Source organism: Diospyros lotus, chromosome 13 (assembly GCF_014633365.1).
Source record: "Diospyros lotus cultivar Yz01 chromosome 13, ASM1463336v1, whole genome shotgun sequence".
Classification (NCBI taxonomy): Eukaryota; Viridiplantae; Streptophyta; class Magnoliopsida; order Ericales; family Ebenaceae; genus Diospyros; species Diospyros lotus.
The window spans coordinates 36,717,631-36,737,846 of record NC_068350.1 but is presented as its reverse complement, the minus strand read 5'-3'; the positions used below and the strand labels follow the sequence as shown (position 1 = coordinate 36,737,846).

The 20,216-nt window shown below is 35.7% G+C and overlaps 1 protein-coding gene across 2 annotated transcripts in view; it reads right to left on the bottom strand.

The window, feature by feature from the left end:
- The window catches only part of LOC127788591 (chromatin-remodeling ATPase INO80), a 33,634-nt gene that overhangs the window by 9,227 nt on the left and 4,191 nt on the right, over nt 1-20,216 (bottom strand). For both annotated transcript variants that reach the window (XM_052317054.1, XM_052317055.1), the window contains exons 11-16: nt 7,374-7,499; nt 5,582-5,743; nt 5,435-5,492; nt 1,619-1,849; nt 1,327-1,473; nt 2-562 (exon numbers count right to left, since the gene is read on the bottom strand). In XM_052317054.1, coding sequence (XP_052173014.1) covers nt 2-562; nt 1,327-1,473; nt 1,619-1,849; nt 5,435-5,492; nt 5,582-5,743; nt 7,374-7,499 — 1,285 coding nt within the window. The remainder of the gene's footprint in view (nt 1; nt 563-1,326; nt 1,474-1,618; nt 1,850-5,434; nt 5,493-5,581; nt 5,744-7,373; nt 7,500-20,216) is intronic.

Sequence of the window (20,216 nt, the reverse complement as noted above, 5' to 3'; positions counted from 1 at the left end):
CAGGGGGTGCACGGGCTCTAGGAATAAAACTGTAGGCTGAATGAAGAAGCTGGACATGTGTTAGAAGCCTATCCTGATGTGACATGACTAAAGCCTCAAATGGAGCTTCGCCAGGACCTGTTGCGAGTGTCCTCCTTAGTAGATTAGTTTGGGCCTTTGACGGCAGCAGCAACATTCGAGTGACTGCTCTTATTTTTTCTCTCCCAAGTTTATTACAATCAAGATCATCATTCTCAGCTTCCACAAGGAAGTCAAGGATATCATCCAAAAATTGGCGATCCCATCTCATAATGGAAAACAATAATCTCTCCATTAAAGAACCAGTTGCCAAAAAAGAAAGCTCTGTTGGGGACAAATCAATCAAGTGAGCAAAACCAAAAGTTCCACTTCGAGCAAGACATCCATCTGAGACATTCCCTTCTGGAAGCATAGATTGATGAATATTTTGCATGGAGAAAATGCTAAAATGCTTCTCAAATAATTCTCTGCTAACACCACGACGGAATGGAGAGGAAAGTGTATTGGAACTGTGAATCACTTCTTGGTAGACCAGCTTTGGAATCTGCAAGGCATGAGCTAAAACCTTAGGTCACATAACGCAATCACAGAAAAATATATACAAAATGTATATTAAGCACATGTACTATGAAAGGCATGAAAACCAAAAGATAAGTGCAAGTTGATCATGCAAATTGGGCCAACATATAATTCTATTGATCACTCGATAAGCAGTGGCAGACCATGAAAATCAAAGAGATAAGTACAATATAGATAAGGCAAATTGGGCCGATATATAATTTTACTGATCAAATATAAGCAGCAGCAAACCTTGGAAGTTATGCTTTAAGGGTTTCTGTGGGGGAGGGGCAACTATATCCTTTGATAAACTGACAACAAACTACGGTTATTTCATCCCAAGATAATTTATCTAATTTGTACCAAAAACATTTCTTCTAAGCATAAAAATAAAAAATAAAAAAATAAAAAAACACTATGCAAATCATCCCCAATCATCAGCTTGCTTTGCTAACACAAACTTTAGCATTCTAAATTATCTGAAGTTAATAATAACGAAAAAGAACACCCAGTTTAATTGCTCAGCAACAAGAAAAAAGTGTTGGTCAGATAACTATGTTTTAATTATTATCTTGTTACGTGGATCAACAAGGATTATTTCATATTTATTGTAGGAGGAGAACAAAAGAAAAAAAATCAGTCCAAAAGTTCAGGGATTAGTAAATACTAAAATCGCATACCCACAAAAGCATGCTTGTGAAAACAAAAACTAGAACAGAACCAATAAAAATAAAAAGTTCTAGAAAATACCTTGTATGTAATTGGATTTCGACCTCCAGAGTAGTATACATCCTCCAACTCCCCAAAGGGAGGGGGCAGAAGAGAATTCGGAATTTCTCCAAAATAAAGGTAATTACTTCCTTCATTTCTTTCAAACAACTCAGGATGGTTGCAAACCTACCAGAACGAGGAAAAGAAATCCTGTAAGTAGAACATTTGAAATAAAGTGAAGATAAAAATCATAAACAATCCACACCCATCCTGCTATGGAGATTGAGATATCAAAAACAAAAGCAGGAATCACAAGAAAATTACTAAATACCTTTCTCAACTGAATGACAATATTCATTAAATTCATAATTTTTATCTCATTAAGATGCCCACGGTTGCTGTCAAACAACTCAGCAAGAGATATCTTGTTCTTTATAGCTTGATAGAAAGCTTGCTGCCGGGAACTCAACTTGCAGTGCACCATGATCTCAGTTTTAGTAGTTAACTCAGATATCACATCTTTTTTAACCCGCCGAAGCATGAAAGGCTTTAGAATGGCATGCTGTTAGATGAATAACCAAAATATGGATTAGAGACATCTTATTAAAATTCAAAGCAATTCGAATCATCTAATACAACTTATTGTATTCTTGTTCAAGAATTGGAATCTTACTGAACCACAAATATATTCAACCTAGTACAGGAAAGAGTTGAAGTTTGCATATAAAAAAGAATGAATTGAAACCTTCTACATATTCTTTGTGTTATCTATAACTATAACATATCAAAACAAAGAATTTAGATGTATAAATATGTTTTAACAAGATAAAATGTGCAATTTGGGATACAGGCCAACAGTTCTTATCCATTCAAGCATTCAATTGCACTAGAAACTAGAGCAGTAACATGTGAAGCATCTTGTGTGATTAGTTATTGGTTCTTATGTGTAAAGTGTTGCATTCATTTAATTCTTGTGTATATGGGTATTGAGCATGACTAGATATTGTCATCATCATCACCAACTAAACCTTATCCTAGCCAAGGTTGGCGGTACAACATTCATAATGTCAATTAGCTTCTAAAAGTCACATTGATGGTACAAATCCAATGGCAGAGGTGAGGATTTGAGGCCAGTGGGGTCAATATGTTAAGGTTTAAAATATTATTAAAATAAATATTAACCTTACAAATGCAATTAAGTATAGTTATCAAACCAATAAAGTAATAACAAAAAATTATGCTTATTATAACATTTTAAATGTCAAAATATACTACTATAATTAAGTATAACTCTCATATATTTAAAAGTGTTGCATAATTGTATCATTATTAATACAACTGGTCAAACCTCTTTTTCTTTTGGGGGGGGGGGGGGCGTGCCGAGTTCAAACAAATTTTTGTGTTTACCTAGTGGTGTTCGTGGTTTGTGAGTTATTATGCTTGCCTTTGAGTTAATTAGTTTGTACACAACCAAACGGTAGTGGTTGTGCTCTCATTGATTAGAAAAAAAAAAATAACTTATCTTCAAGGCCATGCAAAGGAGCAACTCAATATTAATATCATCAAAACAGTTAATAAGCTATTGAGGTTGCTTATTTATAATGGTATAACATAATTCAACTTGGTAATGATGCAAAATTGTAACATTTGTAGATTTGCACATTGATCTTTTAGGTTTCACACATGCATCATCTATGTTATATATGAACCATAATTTCATATTTATCACAAAATGAAGAAAATTGAAGTGACAAATTAATATTCTAATTTCATGTTTCTCACAAATGAAAAATCTTAACTAACAAATGTACTAATCTTCCCTCTGCAAAGCCTTTAACAATTTATTTGTAATTATTTCAAACACATTTTTCATTAATTGTAAATTAAACACAAAATCAAAGGATTTAACCAATTACAAATGACAATTTTTCTTAATTAATTCTTGTAATTTTCTGAGTGGGGTCATTATAAAATTTTTATTTTTTCCAGTAGGGTGAAACTAAAATTAATTTTGAATTTTACACAATTTTACCTATACCATGTAAAGTGAAAAAAAAAAAAACAGTGAGGTCAATTGACCCCACAGAGTTTAGAGTGTCTGCCACTGTATAAATCCATACAAAAAGAACAATGTGGCAAAATTTTACAAAGGATGCCCTTCCTAACTAGATATTGTGTTTCTAAGATATTTTTTATTTCAAAGAAGACAAAATTTATGAATTAACAGAGTATATTCTGCATAAAATAGATTTTTAGACACTTGGAATGATAGACTCAACTTTCTATACATAAATCCTGGCTGCCTTAAAAACTTGTCTCATACCCTTGCCCAAGCATCAAATCTTCTATGCACAATACTTTGGAAAATGAAGAAGAGGGCGTGTAGCATATATGATTAGCCATCTAGTATGTACAACAGAATCACCATATTTTGACAGAAAATAGAGCAATCAATAGCGCTATCTGCCAGTCTTTCTCAACCTTGCCCTTGAATATGGAGCTAAATCTCACTAAAGTATTTGAGATTTTTTTCACTACAGCATACAACAAAACAACGGATTAAGACGACAGGTTAGGGATTTATCAAATAGAATGAAGATTGAGAGGTATGACACACTGGAACTTGACTGAACAATAATTTCTGGTTCTTTGGATCAAACATCCATGAAGCAGGAAAGGTGAGGAAGAACATCATTCAAAAAAATTATAACCCCAATGTATAGAGTGTTCCATACTCACAAATCATGCAGGACAGATAAAAATTTGCAAAAGATTGAAAAAGAAGAGAAAACTTAGGGGAAAAAATAGAAAAAGAAGAGGAGAAATTGGGGTAAGGAGGAGAAGAAGTAGTAGTATGGGGAAAGGAAACCAGAGAGAGAGAGAGGGGGGGAGGGAGGGGACAATCAACAATTCAACAATTTATTTTATTCAAAATCAACAAGCTGATTGTCTGACTACATCCTAATCTTGGTTTTAGGTGGAAACTACAAGATGATTCAAGCTTGCAAACAAATATTTCTAAAATAAAATGTAAAATCTAAATAAATCATATCAAAGATAAAATTTAAATTCTAAATTTTAAATAAAACCTAAATCAAATATCAGACATTAGAATTTAATAATTCCAATTTTAGATCAACAAACTTCCTGGCAAGTCAATTGAATAGTTTCATAATGTGTATATGTTGGCTTCAAGTTATGAGATAGAATGCCAGCATAAAAGACAGAACATTAGATAGGTTTAGCAACATGTGCTGCTAACATGGACGAGGGGCATTATAATACATAATGGAACTAGTGATATACTGCTAACTGGGGTAACTGGAAGCATCATTCGTTTCAACCAGGTAGAGCTTGTGAAATTCAAAGTAGACCAACAAAACAAGCCGATGTGTGTTCACAAGTTGGTTCTGGTTGAAGGTGCCAAAAGTGGTAGGAGAAGATGAAAACACCTAATTTAAGGCTGCAAGAAAAGATATTATTGGCAATGCCTTGGTTGAATTAGAAATATACTTGAGCCAATTGGAGAAATAGATCCTTGTACTTATTCCCAAGGAGTTGGAATTGAGGTAGTTGAGATAAATTGTGAAATCCAGTTCTTAAGTCAGTTCAAAAATCCAGGCAGCTGGATGATGAATTTAAATCTTCAAAACATGATAATATGTATTGGCTTGAACAGGCAAGCAAAGAATCAGCATATATGGAATTAATGAATTACTGAAAGGGAAGATAGGGGGCATCCAAAGAGAATTTTGGATGCGGAGATTTTTACAGAGACATTGGAGGGCAAATCAGCAAATCTTTACTCACAAAATGGCATACAGAAAACGGAAGGATATTTATCATCAGAGCCCAACATTTAGGAACTAGAAGAAAAATCATTTCAATGATTTCATATTCAGTTTTTTTGAGCAGGGAAAAGATATCATCATTTAGTGCTTAATCCAAATTCAACCAAGGAGGATAGCAGCAACTTCAAAATTAAAATGAAATTACAAAAGGAAACAAAAATACAAGCTTCAGTTTGTGTTTTCAAAAGACATCATTCTTTTAACAAGTATTTTTCAGATGACATAATAAGACATGCTATAGAACTTAATCTTCAGACAACTTAACAATAAAGTGCAAAAACTAGGAGCCTACTCACCAATCTGTTAAGCTGGTGCTCATTTAAAGTGCCCCCGTGCTCAGCATGACTCTCAATCCTGATATTAAATCATAAAAAAAAAATAAGAAACAAATCCTCTTAGTGAAACACTTCAATTTTTGTAGACTCTTCTGTAATGGAACATACCCTTTTGAAAACCACTCATTAAACTGTTCATGGCTGTCAAATAAGGTTGGCATAATGAAATGTAGCAGAGCCCACAACTCTGCCATGTTATTCTGGATTGGTGTACCAGTCAGAAGCAAGCGGTTCCGACAATTGAAACTGAGCAATGTCTTCCACCTTATACTGTAAGATCAAAGTGAACAAGAACTATGAGTAAAAGGAATTGAAGTAACTAAGCAAAAAATAAAAAGGAATAGAAGCTAAACATATAAAGCTTTAGAAGAATGTGTCAGCCACATGTTAAACATTTGTGCTAAAAGAAAAAGAAGAAAACAAAATAGTTGGGTAGGGCATTAAGTAGATTTATAATATTGACGCAGCTAGTAGCGCGTGTGTGAAAAAAACACATTAAAATAAACCCTTTAAAAAAACAAACTTCAATGACCGAAACTCGGCTTTCAAAAAGGCGCAAAAACAATACTGTTTTGCTAAGAAAAGCCAAATAAGTTGCTAAATTTTGAATTGAGAAAACTTAATTACAACCCCTAACTTCTAGGTATATTTATAGTGTTTGGCTAATCCAAATCCATCTAATATTTGTAATTAAAATTCAACTAGAATCCTAATAGAAATAAATCCAAAGTAAAAGTCAACTAGAATCATAATAGAAATAAATCCCAAGTAAAATTTAACTAAAATCCTAATAAAAATAAAACTCTAATCAAACATGAAATAGAATTCTAAATCAAGTAGAAATATGAAGTAAAATCCTAAATCAAGTAGAATCCTAAAACTTATGAAATATTAAAATACTATTCTGGTGCTACTATTATGGTGATACTGTTCCAGTTTGGTTGAGTCGGCCTTAAGCCGAGTCTTGATTGGTGACCGCATCAAATATCAAGTAGTTACTGTAATTACAAAGTGCATAAGCTTAGGAAATAGTCAGCAATATGTCAAACAAACATGTATAAGGTTCAACTGAAAATACAAAAATAAGAAAACTGGCTTTAAGTGCCTATTAGCATTGTTGCTAAATTGAGATTCGAACCAAGAATTGAAATCCTTATTTTATGAATTGTGAATTGAGAATCAAATCGTAAAATTCAGTACACATTCTTAATTTTAACTATAAATAATATATATCCATAGAAAATAAATAATGTGCCCATCATGATCAATTCTTTTAAATATAAATAGATAAATAATACTTCTAAATATATTTGTTAAGTTTAAAATTATACCAAAAGGAAAAACTATATTCATGTTGCCTTTAAATTCAAATTACACCAAACCAAACCACTTTCAAAATAACAAGCTAGAAAAAAAAAAAAAACTGTTAGGTGACTAATAAACTCCATTGTCCATAATCATCACTAGTTATCAATCATCTTCATCTTCAAGTTCAAGAGCTTCATCATTTAAATCATCTTCTTTGTCTTCAACGATAGTTAAATCAAACAAATATTTGATTAAAGTGCACATGTAGACGAAGTCGCATGAATCGGATGAATCATGCAATTCACGGTCAATTCTAAAGGATTTTCGATTCACCCTATAGATTTGACTTGATTTCTATATGAATTGAGTCGAATCGTATGATTCGAATCGTTAATTGTACGATTCTAACAACAGTGCCTGTTAGGAAACTAGTTTTATTCATATTTATTTATTTGAGTGGCGCATCAGGACAACAAACAAAAGCACACCACTAAAACCAACATAAAAAGTAATGGGGAAGTAATGAACCCATCTACAAAAAATGAAACATTAGGTCAAACCACAAAGTAACTTTAAGGAAGCAACTCCAAACCTGTTTGAACTTTTAATTGCCTGGGCTTCATCTAATACCATGTATTGCCATTTCACTCGACGGAAGTACTTCTCATCAGACACTAGCAACTGGTAGCTGGTAATGAGAATGTGAAATCCAGCTTCACTGACAAGAGAAAAGAAGAGCTAAATGTTAAATTGGAATACAATACATTGCAACTTTGAGACACAGGCATTAAGATTAATTGTTTTTTTCTGTGTGTGTGTGTGAGTGAGGAGGGGGGGGGGACTTCTGAATGCAGAATGAGGAACCTCAACAAGTCAACAAATGTTTGTAGTTAATCACAAAAGAAGCATCTAAAATCTAGAGTTACTTGAAGACCTAATGGATCTTCAATGAGCAGCATTATTTTGAAGGTTCCAGAATTATTGTTTGCTTTCAATATGCTACTAAAATGCATTCTTTAGCTGGATTTTTTTCCCTTGAACTATCTGCTCTGATTCAAAATATATGACATACTTCTGGCTTCCAAAGAACCCAGTCATTTTCCAATGGCATCCTACACTTTGAGGGGATCAGATGTTTATTTCCTCCCTTTCTATGCTCTGCTGCCACTTTTAGTTTCTCCTTATTTTTGTGGGTCAAGTACAATCAGTTATCCGATCTGAGTAGGTGTTTCATGTAAGACGGCAAATGGTTAAGTGGCTCAGTTACTTCTACTGTCAGGTCGACACACATTTGTAGAGAATGCTCTCTTCTATTTACTATGTAGTTTAGTGGCTTATGCACAGTTACTTAGTGTAAGCGACTGGCAGGTGGGTGGGACTCGAGGGTAAAACAAAGCTCAGAATGCAGCTTCCATGTGTTCACTGGGGGGTGTGGGGGAAACAATAACAGGAACATTACGAAAGATGTAAAAATGGAGTTTTATATAAGTTATAAGATGCAGAAGCAAACATTAGCACAGAAATAGATGCGATCACAGGATACAGTGATTTGAAAAAAATGAGAATACATGCTAATACAGCAAAAAGAACTAAACTTCAATTAGATTTGTCGATAAGAATAAGGGCAAAAATCAAAAACCACCCCTGGGGTTTTAAGAAACTGCAAGGACACCCTTGCACTATTGAAAATCCATGTTTTCCACCTTGTGAATTAACAGGTGTAGTATAGAGGACCTTGCTATTAAGAATCTGTATGCCTTGGAATCTGGTGACAATCAAATGTACCAAAGTACCCCTATGAGACCCATGTAAATGACTAAAACGAATAAATAATTAGAACAAAAAAAAGCAATGAAATGAAAAAAAAAAAGGAAAATTGATTAATAAATTTTCAGCTGCTAGAAATTGTTACTGTTGGTTTTTTTTCATTCTGAATTTGTATGTGTACTGATAATTGGAGGTATATATTATTCTAAATTTTTATGTGTACTTGTACAAGCCAATATGGGGTTATTCCGACTGAAAGTGACTTTCTTAGGTGAATTATATGATATGCCCCTAGTAAATTCTGAATGTATTAGTTTGATTGTGTTAATTAAACATGTGAAGAACCTGGCTCTTGGTGATGGATTAGATGGGGCTGATATGTGCAAAGTATTTGTCAAACTTCCTTGGGAAGATGATAAAGTGGAGGTTGTGATAGATATGTAATTTCTGAGGATTTTTAATAAACATGGAGAACGTGGTTTCAAAACTGTAGAGACTGACATAGAATGGACACCTATTCAAGTTGAAAAACCCGTCCCTCAACTAGATACTATTTTTTTTTTCTAATTTTTGCAAGTATATGGGTCTGCAAATATATTTGTATGGTGATGTTGGAATGTTGATTTCGCATAGGGAGTCTATGGCTCATGTGATTACCATGGGGATGGGAAAAAATAGGATACGATAGTTCGATTTTCTAATTTTTTTTAAAATTAGCTACCAAATATTTTACTCTGGACCCATGTATGTTGCTTGTTATATTTGTCAATTTTTAGAGTTGTATGTTTGTTAATCACATTGTGGGTGTATGTATGTTGGTTTCATTGTTGACATTCTTCACAAAACATTTGTTTTACTACACCAGTTACTAATATGTGATTGAATATAATAATGTTTCTTCGTTACTTGATTTTGTGTGTATATTGAATTTAATTTATCCCTATAAAAATGTTTTTATATAATTATAAAGTTGCTTGCTTGATTTCTTTTTGTTTCCCGTTTTTTCATTCTAAATTTGCATGTGTACTTGATTTCTTAATTCATCCTTGTTGTTCAGACGCACATGGCCAGAGGTCTTCCAAAAAGACAATTTTGCCATCACACCGTTACACTTAATGCCAACAATTTTTTTATAGGGTGGAAAACATGAATTTTCAATAGTGCACGGGTGTCCTTGCAGTTTCTTAAAACCCCAGGGGTGGTTTTTTATTTTTGCCCATAAGAATAAACATATGGAAAACACCAAACATTATAAGCTAATTCAAAATGGGATATTCCATTCAATTCATAAAATTCAACACCGTTTAAAATATAAAGTACCATTATTTCATTGATTATGTACCATTACAAGAGAAATATAAAAGATATTTGAACCATGCATTCACAGCCCAAGGATGCTCATAATCCAATACATCATTATAATTTAGAAATACCTATCCACATCCAATATTCGTTAAACAAAACAAAACAAAAAAAGTGAAAACAAAGAACTCAAAAGATTAAGTATTCCCAAATTGAACCAAAACATAGCCATTGGATGCAGCACCTCCCACAAATGAACAACATTAGATATGTTGTGTGTCATGTCCAAAACATATTTTTACGTGTCCAATGAGTATTTGCTTCGTAATGTGTGGGATTCAGATATGATACCGAGCTTTTCTTGGTCTTCCTATACCTCTTTTGCAAAACACTCATTCCATTCCATCCGCTCTCTTCGCAAGAGTCACTATGGTCTTTTTTTTATATGACTAAACTATCTTAATTGTGTCCCACATATCTTATCTGCAATATAAGCCACTCCAACCTTATTATGAATAATTTTTTCTTACATGGTTGCACATCCCTCTTAACATTCTCATCATCATTATGCTTGTACCTTGCATATGTTGTTGCTTTACTTACCAAAATTTTATACCATACAACAAAGCTAGTCTTATAACATTTTTCTTCTACGTTTAATAGAATTTTACTGTTGCATAAAATGCCAGATGTGCTTGCTCCTCTTAACCACCTTGCCTTAATTATATGGATAACATGCTCATTAATCCCTCCAACTTTTTGGATGATTAATGCTAGATATCTAAATTGATCTTTTCTTGAGATGACTTTATCTTCAAGTTTCACCATAAACATCAACTATACTTTTTTTACTTCTACTAAACTTAAATTCCACATATTCCGTTTTCAATCTACTCAACTTAAAACCTCTAGATTTTAAAGTATTGCTCCATATCTTAAGTTTAGTATTCACTCCTCTTGTTTCATCCACCAAGACGATGCAAATAGCTAAGCCTACACCTTCTCTTCTTTCACCTGCAAATAGCACATGCCTACTCCTAAGCACTTCTACTTGGACACATTTAGTGAGTTCATCCATTACTAGCCAAAAAGATAAGGGCTTATAGTGCAAATCCTTGATGTAATCCAATTGTAATTGGAAAAATCTTAGTATCTCCTGCATATGTTATGAAACATGTCTCTACTCCATGGTGCATGTCTTCCTTAGCCTATATATAAGCATTTCGTAACCCTCCTTAAGACTTCTCTAGGGACTTTGTTGTAAGTTTTTTTCTAAATCTATAAACACCATATATAAGTCATTTTATCTCTATATCTTTTCATTAGGTGCCTCGCCAATTATTAACTTCCATTGTTAACCTACAAGGCATGAAACCAAATTAATTTTCAGACACATTGGTTTCTCTTCTTAACCCTTACACAATCAGTCTCACCTAAAATTTCATAATGCGGCTTATTAGCTTGATTCTTCTATAATTTTCACAACTTTGAGCACTCATTTATTCTTATTCTCCACCATTTGCATAGGATTTGACTATTTCAGGATAGCCACCTGCATACAGACCATACTTGATTTGATCTTCTTCTCCAACCTCTTCACGCATTTGTAGCAACTTCAAACAATGCTTCAACTTTGCCATAGGAACTGCTTTTGTGAATATATCTGCAGCATTATCATCACTTGCAACCTTTATTAGTAAAATTTCCTTTTTATCCAATATTTCCCTAATAAAATGGTGACGAACATCTATATGCTTCGTCCTTTCATGGTGAGCTTGGTTCTTTGGACAAATGTATGGCACTTTGACTATCACACATCAAAGTGGCATGCATTATAGTTCCTAGGAGCTCACTAGTTAGGCCTTTCATCCACATGGCTTCTTTAATTGCCTCTAATACTGCTATATATTTTGCTTCAATTGTTAATAAAGCCACCACATGTTGGAGGCTTGATTTCCAACTGATAGTAGAATTCCACAACTTAAATACATACCCAATTGTGGATCTTCTTTTATCTAAATCAGCAGCATAATTAGCATCCGAATACCCTAAGATGCTGGCTGATTCTCCTATATTTGCTCCACCATAGGACAAAACCATGCTGCTAGACCCTTTTACATACCTAAACACCCACTTAACTGCATTCCAGTGTACTTTCCCATGATTTGCCATAAATTTGCTCACAATACTCATTGCGTGAGCAAAATCAGGCCTTGTGCACACCATGCTATACATTAGACCACCCACAGCACTAAAGAAAGGAATATCAATCATTTCCTTCGTACTTTCTTCATCTTTTGGAGACTAATCTGAGGATAATTTAAAATGTTGAGCGAATGGCATATTGACTGCCTTTGCATCTGCCATTCCAAACCTTTTGATTAGCTTTTCTAGATAGGATTTTTGGGAAAGGTATAATTTTCTATGCTGTTTATTTCTGGAAATTTCTATCCCTAGAATTTTCTTTGCTTCCCCTAGCTCCTTCATCTCAAATTCTGACTTCAATTTCAGCTTCAATTGCTGAATTTCTTTCTCATATTGACTTGCTATGAGCATATCATCCACATAAAAGAGCAAGTAGATTGAAACACTAGGTGATATATGTTTAAAATAAACACAGCTATCATAGGAACTTCTTTTATATCCTTGGTTTAACATTACCAAGTTGAATTTCCTATATCATTGTCTTGGTGATTGCTTAAGCCCATAGAGTGACTTCTTAAGCAAGCATACCTTCTCCGCCTTTCCTCTAGATTCAAAGCCTTTAGGTTGTTCCATTAATATCCTCTCCTCTAGGTCTCCATGGAGAAAGGCTGTAGTAACATCGATTTGTTCTAATTTTAAGTTTAAGTGGGCAGTTATAGCAAGCAGCACCCTAATTGAGGTATGTCTCACAACTGGTGAGAAAACCTCATTGAAGTCTATACCTGGGACTTGGGTGAACCCTCTAGCAACTAACCTAGCCTTGTACCTAGGTTTTGGATTGCTCCCAGCACCTTCCTTGATCTTATAGAGCCATTTACAACTTAATAACCCTTGTCCTTGAGGCTTATCAACCAATATCCATGTCTAGTTCTTCCTCAAGGATTCAATTTCAGCTTTCATGGCTTCCATCCATAATTTTTCATCCTTTGATGACACTGCTTCCTCAAAGGTGAGAGGCTCTTCTCCTACAACTTCGGATGCACTTGACAATGCATATGACACCAGATCTAAAAATCCATATCTAAGAGGTGGCCTTCTACTTCTTTGTTGTCTATCCCTAGCCACACTATACCTAGAGGTATCAGGCTGGTCACCTAGACTAAAATTGACATCACTCTCTTCCTCACTTTCTTCATATTGAGCAGAATCTTGGTCAAAGGAGTCTTCCTGGAAATATTAAATGTGTGAAGAACATCCACTCTGATACTAGATTCTTGTAGCAATTCTCATCGACACACACTCAAATCTCCCTCAAGACAAATACAATTCCTCACTCAATGATAGAACAGAAATAAGAATACAAGAGAACAACGCACAATCAAAAACATTCACACACAAGACAAAGGATTTATCCTGGTTCAAAACTCCTAGATGGAGAACCTACATCCAAACTAAGGTGATCACGTTCTTCACTATCTTGAATGTCAAAAACAAAGATTACATGCACTGGTTTCTCTCTTAGCCCTATTACCAAGTTGCCCTACCCGGAGATTACAAAGTAATACCACTTTACTCTCCACATACCCACAACACATACTCTTTTCACGAGACAGAATAAAAACGAATTGAGAGTAAAAATAAGACTCCCGAACCCTCTATTTATAAACTGTAGAGGGCGGGATTTACAAGGACTCCAATAATCGCCAGCAGTTACAAATATATCCCTAACTAACAGGCTTCTAGAAGATTTAATCTAATACCTTCTATTTGTCCTTCCTCTCCCGTGACCATATGTCTAATCCTTAGGTAAATATTTCAACACTTATAAGGGTAAATTTCACCTAAACCCTCTATGGATTTGGTCATTTTCTGTTGTGAATAGTGGGATTATATGAGCCGGTATGTTCGTGATATATGGTGATCTATGTGTGCATGTGCATGACAATAGCTTACCATATCAATCCAGTTGATAGTAGGCTAATCAAGGAGCAACAGATCAATTAAGGAGGCAACGGCCTTGATATATTAAGAAGTTTCCTAAGTTAAACTTAGGAAACTTTCTTAATGCTATAGCTTTCTTAAAAATGTATATATGTTTTTTGGTAGTGTTTGTAGATGAAATGCTTATAGTCTATTGCTTCTAAATTTGTATAGTTTCTTTTTGGGTCGTTCCTATCCTCTATAAAAGGACCTTGCTTGTGTATATTGGATTAATGAAGAAAGGAGACGTATTTTTTTTCTCTACATGGTATCAGAGCACTTGATCTCAGCCTGATACGCCTAAAACCCTAGTGCCTTTATTGCACACCCCTTCTTCATTCTATCTAAAGCTCCTCTTCTTTCATCAAAGCCTTTATTGCTTCTTTCAACTTGTCCGGAGATCATGACTGAAACCTCTGAAGTTGTTGCCCCTACCATAACATTTGGAAATGTAATTCCAGTTGATCAATTCAATGTAGTTGGTGAATTACCTAGTGTTCATCAGTCCTATCGGTTAGACGGTAGGAATTATCTTCAATGGGCTCAACTTATCAAGAAGTTTCTCAAAGGTCGCAAGAAAGGCAACCACCTAACAGGACTTCCATCAAAGAAGGCAGATCCAGCCTTCACAGCCTAGGATGTGGAAGACTCCCGCATCATGTCTTAGCTATGGAGTGCTATGCAGCTAAAAATCAACAAGAATTTTATGTTCTTGAGCACGGCAAGGGCGATATGAGAGACAGTTCAGCAAACATACTCCAAGGTCAAGGATGCTTCAATGATTTTTGAGGTAAAAACTAAGATAAGATCTACTAAACAAGGTCAGTCAACAATCACTAAGTACTACAACAAGATAAAAGGGTTTTGGTTGGAGCTGGATCACTATCAAGCTATAAAGATGGTGTGCAGTGGGGATGCTACCACCCTCAATCAGATCTTCGAAGAGACCGGATTGTTGAGTTTCTAGCAGGTCTAAATCATGAGTTTGATCAAGTAAGGATTCAAGTTCTTAGTAGGGACAAACTTCCGAATTTAAATGAAGTTTTTGCTATCATTAAGAGTGAGGAAATCTGAAGATGTGCCATGCTTATAGAGCATAGCTCTGAAGGTTCAGCACTAATGATTAGCAACAAAGAAGGAGGGGTAGTCAAATCTGGAAAACTAGTCGTCCAAAACCGTAGTTCTAATCGTGAGGGGCAATGGTGCAGTTATTGCAAGAAGCCACGACATACTAGGAAAACATGCTTCAAATTGCATGAAAAAAAAGCAGGATTGGAGGCTTCAAAAACATGAAGCATCAAAGCTATCTCTCCAATAAGGATCCAAAGGAAGTAGCTGATAAAGGAGACCCAATTGAGGTTGATCCTATTCAATTAAATCCAAAGGAGCTAGGCAAGCTAAAGGCCTTTCTTCGGACATTCCAAGATGGAGCATCTTGCTCATTGGTGCAACAAGGTAAAACCCTAACCTATGAGACTTTTTCAGCTTCTAAATCTGATAGGAATAACATGTGGATCCTTGATTTAGGAGCCACTAATCATATGACCCCTCATTTCCATGTTTTTGAAACCTATGAAACCCTTGAAACCACTAAACAAATTACCATTACAAACGGAGCCTCTATTCCTATTTCTGGAAAAGGCAACATTCTTTTTAACCCTTGGTTGCCACTTAATCATAGTTATCAAAGGCACGCCTAGGCACAAGGCGCCAATTTGGCACCTCGCCTAGCTCAAGGCGAGGCGATTTTGGCTAGGCCCTCGCCTTGCGCGCCTCATGAAACTTAGGTCTTTTAATCAAAACCTGGCAGCCCAATCGCTCCTCACTCCTCCCGACTCCAGCGTCCAACCGCGCCCACATCCTCTCCAGCTCGCCTGATCTTCCTCTCCCTCTCTAGCCCCAGCCATGCCCGCCTCCTCTCTTCCTCTCCTCTCCTACTCGCCCGATCTTCCTCTCCTCTCCAGCCACATCCTATCTTCCTCTCCAGCCGCATCCTATCTTCCTCTCCAGTTCGGCCCGATCTTCTTCTTTCTCTCCTTTCCAGCTCGGCCCAATCTTCCTCTTCCTTTCCTCTCCAGCCACGCCTGCCTCCTCTCTTCCTCTCCTCTCCAGCCGCGCCCTCTTCCTCTATTCTCCTCTGCTCACGCTCTTCTCCTTTCTTCCTCTCCTCTCTTCTCCTCCTCTCTTCAAGTTCAAGCTGTTAAGCAGCCCGCTGCCCACCGAAAGTAGATGTCAATCTTGGTTCCATTCCAGCCTCCCCTCTTCTTGGTTCCAGCCTGCTCTTGTGAGTTCTTTACTTGTTTTTTATTTGATTATTTCTTGCAATCTTGCTTAATTTCTCTTGCCGGTTCCTACTCTCTCTTTATAGTTTATACCGTTGTTGTTTTCATGTTGATTGGAGAATTTTGTGGAAGTTGAAACTATGTTGCAGCAGCCTAATAAATGTCGTCAACCACTTCCAAAACTGACCCGTCATGGAATTATTTTGAAGCTGATCCTAATGATAGAAATATCACCACATGTAAATTTTGTCGTAAAGTAACAAAAGTTGGTATATTTCAGGCAAAACAACATCTTATGGGTGGTTTTAGGAATACTAAAGCTTGTCCAAAATGTCCTCCATCAGTAAAAGAAGAGATTGGAGAGTACATGCAAAAGAAGAAAAATAACAGGGATGAGTGAAATATGGCATCGTTAGATGATGATCTTCAATTTAGTGAAGGGTATGATGATGATGATGATGAGCCGCTGCCTCAAAGTAGAAAAAGACCCAATGTATCTACCGGAAGTGGAAGCGGTAATAATAGTGTTGGTAGTGTTAAAGGGCCAACACAAAAGGGTCCACTTGATATTTTTCTTAAAGACCCAGAAGTTAATGTGTTGAAAAGCAGGGGCAAAGGAAAGCAAACAAGGTTGGGTGAGAATGATTTTGCACTACCAACATTGATCAAACAAGGTAGGTTGGTTTGTTTCATGTAGCTTATTCTTAGTATGTTTTTGCATAAATTGTTGCAGCTTCATACTAAATGTAGAAACAGGCTTGATATACTTCGTTTAAACGACTTGGTGTTTGTGAAATACAATAGAGCATTGAAGCGTCGGTATCAAATGCGTGATACCATTGACCCTATCATATTGACCCACATTGATGAAAGCAATGAATGGTTGACTAGAAAATTTGATGAGGAGAATGATAAAGATGATGAAACTGTTTTTCCAGATGACATTGGGGATGAGTTGACATGGAGTAATGTCATTGCGGCTGCAGGAGTTGGAGAGCCTAGTTATCGATTTAGAATTAAACAAACTTTATCACAATCGGGTTCAACTTCGGCTTCGACTTCAAAGCGACGAGTAACTCAGGAGATTAAAGAAGAGGAGGAAAGTGAGGCAGAGACTGAAGATGATGAAGACTTGGAAGAGGGAGAAGAATTGGGAGATGAAGAAGAAGATGAAGGGGTGATTGAAATGGATGATGAAGATATTGACCTTGATGTTGATGATCTCCTTGATGATGATTGATTAAAACTTCTTTATATTGATTGTGAACTTGTAGTGTTTATATGTTTGTTTAGAACTTTGCATTATGATTGGTACTTGTTTGAGTTTGAGACTTTAAATTTGAACTTTGATTATATTTCTAGTTTAGAATTTGCATCGTGAATGAATCAATTTTGATGTTGTTAGTTTATAATTTGAAGATAATGAATCATGAATGATATGAATGTGTTATTATTGATAATTTGATAGTTGTTTATGATTTTACAATATTTTGAATTTTTTTTCTAAAAGGCACGCCTCGCGCCTCAGGCTCCAAGACCCTTTGCGCCTCGCTGCGCCTCTCGCCTTTCAGAACTATGCTCAAGAGATCAATGGGAGCACAGTAGGTAGCTTCCAACCTACCCCAACTGACAAGAGAAACAGATATGAAAGCAGAACCCAGCTCAATACTAGATAGAAGAGTCTTGTACAAGCATGGAACCCCTATCATCCAAGTGTTGGTAAAGTGGTCCAAACTTCCCCACAACAACAATACTTAGGAATACTTGTCTGATCTCTTAAGGCAATTTCCCCAAGCAGTCAGCCTACTCAATATTTCTTGAGGACAAGAAAAGTCTCAAGCGGGGGGGAATTTGTCATGGTATAAGTACTTAGATGGGGGGATATGCCATGCAAGTGGCATGGCCTTCACGTGTAATGGTTAGGAGTTGGGTAGTTACTTCTAGAAGGGGGGGTATTATTATAAATAAGACTCCCTTTTGGTTGGGAGCTAAAGACGCGGGATCCTCTATATAAAGGACCCGCTTACTTGTATTGAGGCATGCTGAAATTTGAATTGAAATCATTCTGGATTTCTCCCTCAATTCTATCTCTCTCCCTCTCAATTCTCTCTTTTTCTCCCTCTTTCTCCGAATTCTATCAAACTCTCCCTTAATTCTCTAGAATTCTCACAAATTCTTGAGAGTTCCCAGTCAGATCCTTCAAAGATCTGACATCATCCTCGTCTATGTCTCCTGCAATTTCAGCATTGTCAATGGCTTTCCCACCATCAGCCACGCATGTCTCTAATATTACCAACCATCCAACTCATCTTAGCAGAGCTTCTGTTTTTAACATAAGCCTCAACTCAGACATCCTCTTTGTTTGTCACACTTTTGGAGCTTGTTTTCACACATTGGTAAGCAAAAACTAAACCAGTTGAAGGCCCAGCTTGCCACTTCATTTGTGAATTTACAATGGTCAATTGAAGGCTCCCTCATATTAACCAAGCATAGAGAAGGAAGAAATTGCAAAGACAAAACGGAGAGAGACAAAGTGGAGAAGTTGCAAAGAAAGACGGAAAAGAGAGATAAAGAGAGAGAGAGAGAGATGATAATGATGGTGAAAGGGAAAGACAGAATAGATTTTAAAATGACAGCATCTAAAAGAAATGGTAATGTCATTGGGTTTCAAACTAACTGAAAGGGTTGATTTAAAAAAAAAAAAACAAATCACAGGGATCCGTACTAAAAATAAACCATATGGGGTTCTTCATAAAAATGACCCGAACCACAAGAGGTCTAAGTGGAATTTATTCTTATAAGTGAGCACTAAAGTGATCTTCCTCCACTTGTCTAGCATCCTTAATAATTAAGGATCACAATAAATAATTTTGGTAATCAAAAATTGCCCCCTTCTCCCATGCATTTCCATATTTTTACCAATATATTATTTGGTTTAACTGCTTTAGAATTTTTCATCTTTTCTTATGATTGCTTTACCATGTATTATTTTTGGTTATTTCTCTAATTAAACTTTGTTTCAAATCAGTTCTTTAAAGCATTTTATACAAAGTATATAAGATTCTTTGCCATCTCATGTGCACTTACAAGGGATCACAAGTATGCCAAATCTTATCTCATCGCCAAATCTTGTGCCAATAGTCATTTTTCCTGAGGTACTTTTGTCAAACACTATGCAATTATTTAAATTTATTTTGTTAGCCCCATGGATATGTACTCCCCATGGTTCCATTTTGGTGCAACAAGCACATGGAGGGTAAATCTTAGAATGCAAAAGAAGAGAGTACAGGGTTGACCATCCCCCTCTTCTCCTTTTCCTCACATCTGTTGTGTTTTTCTGGATCCTTTTCAAGGCTGGTTGTGCCAATGCAAACTGAAACTTTAAGTTTCACTCAACAGAATGTTTGATTTTTTTTCCTGAATATAAACTTGCAGATAAAAGGTTCTATACCCATGACATTGGAACAAGTTCCTCCCTTGAGTTTTTTATTCCTTTTCTAGCAAACTTCCCCTACTAGCACTTAATACCCATCAAAAAGGTCAACCACTTCCTATCTACCTAGGCCATTCAAGGTTAGAAGTTAAATGCTTGAATGTGAGATCTCTAGCTATTCCTTACAAGTCTCAAGCAAATTGACTGGTCCTCTACAGCACTGAGGAAGCAAGGACCAGTTATATAATGCAGTGCTATAATTTGGACATGAAGATATTATCTCCATTATTTTCATCATCTGCCCAGCATAAATAGCAGCAAGTGCTCACACCTGGTGTGCATGCATGTGTGTGATGTACAAACACACCCCAACTTATCGTCTTTCCAATTTTAACATTTCCAGACATTCTATAGATTAATAGTTCAACATGTAGTAGGTGTTTATTGAGCCTGGGTACAAAGAACATTAAAATATAATTGAAAAAAAAAAAAGATGTAAAATTTTATCAACTTACTACAGAAGGAA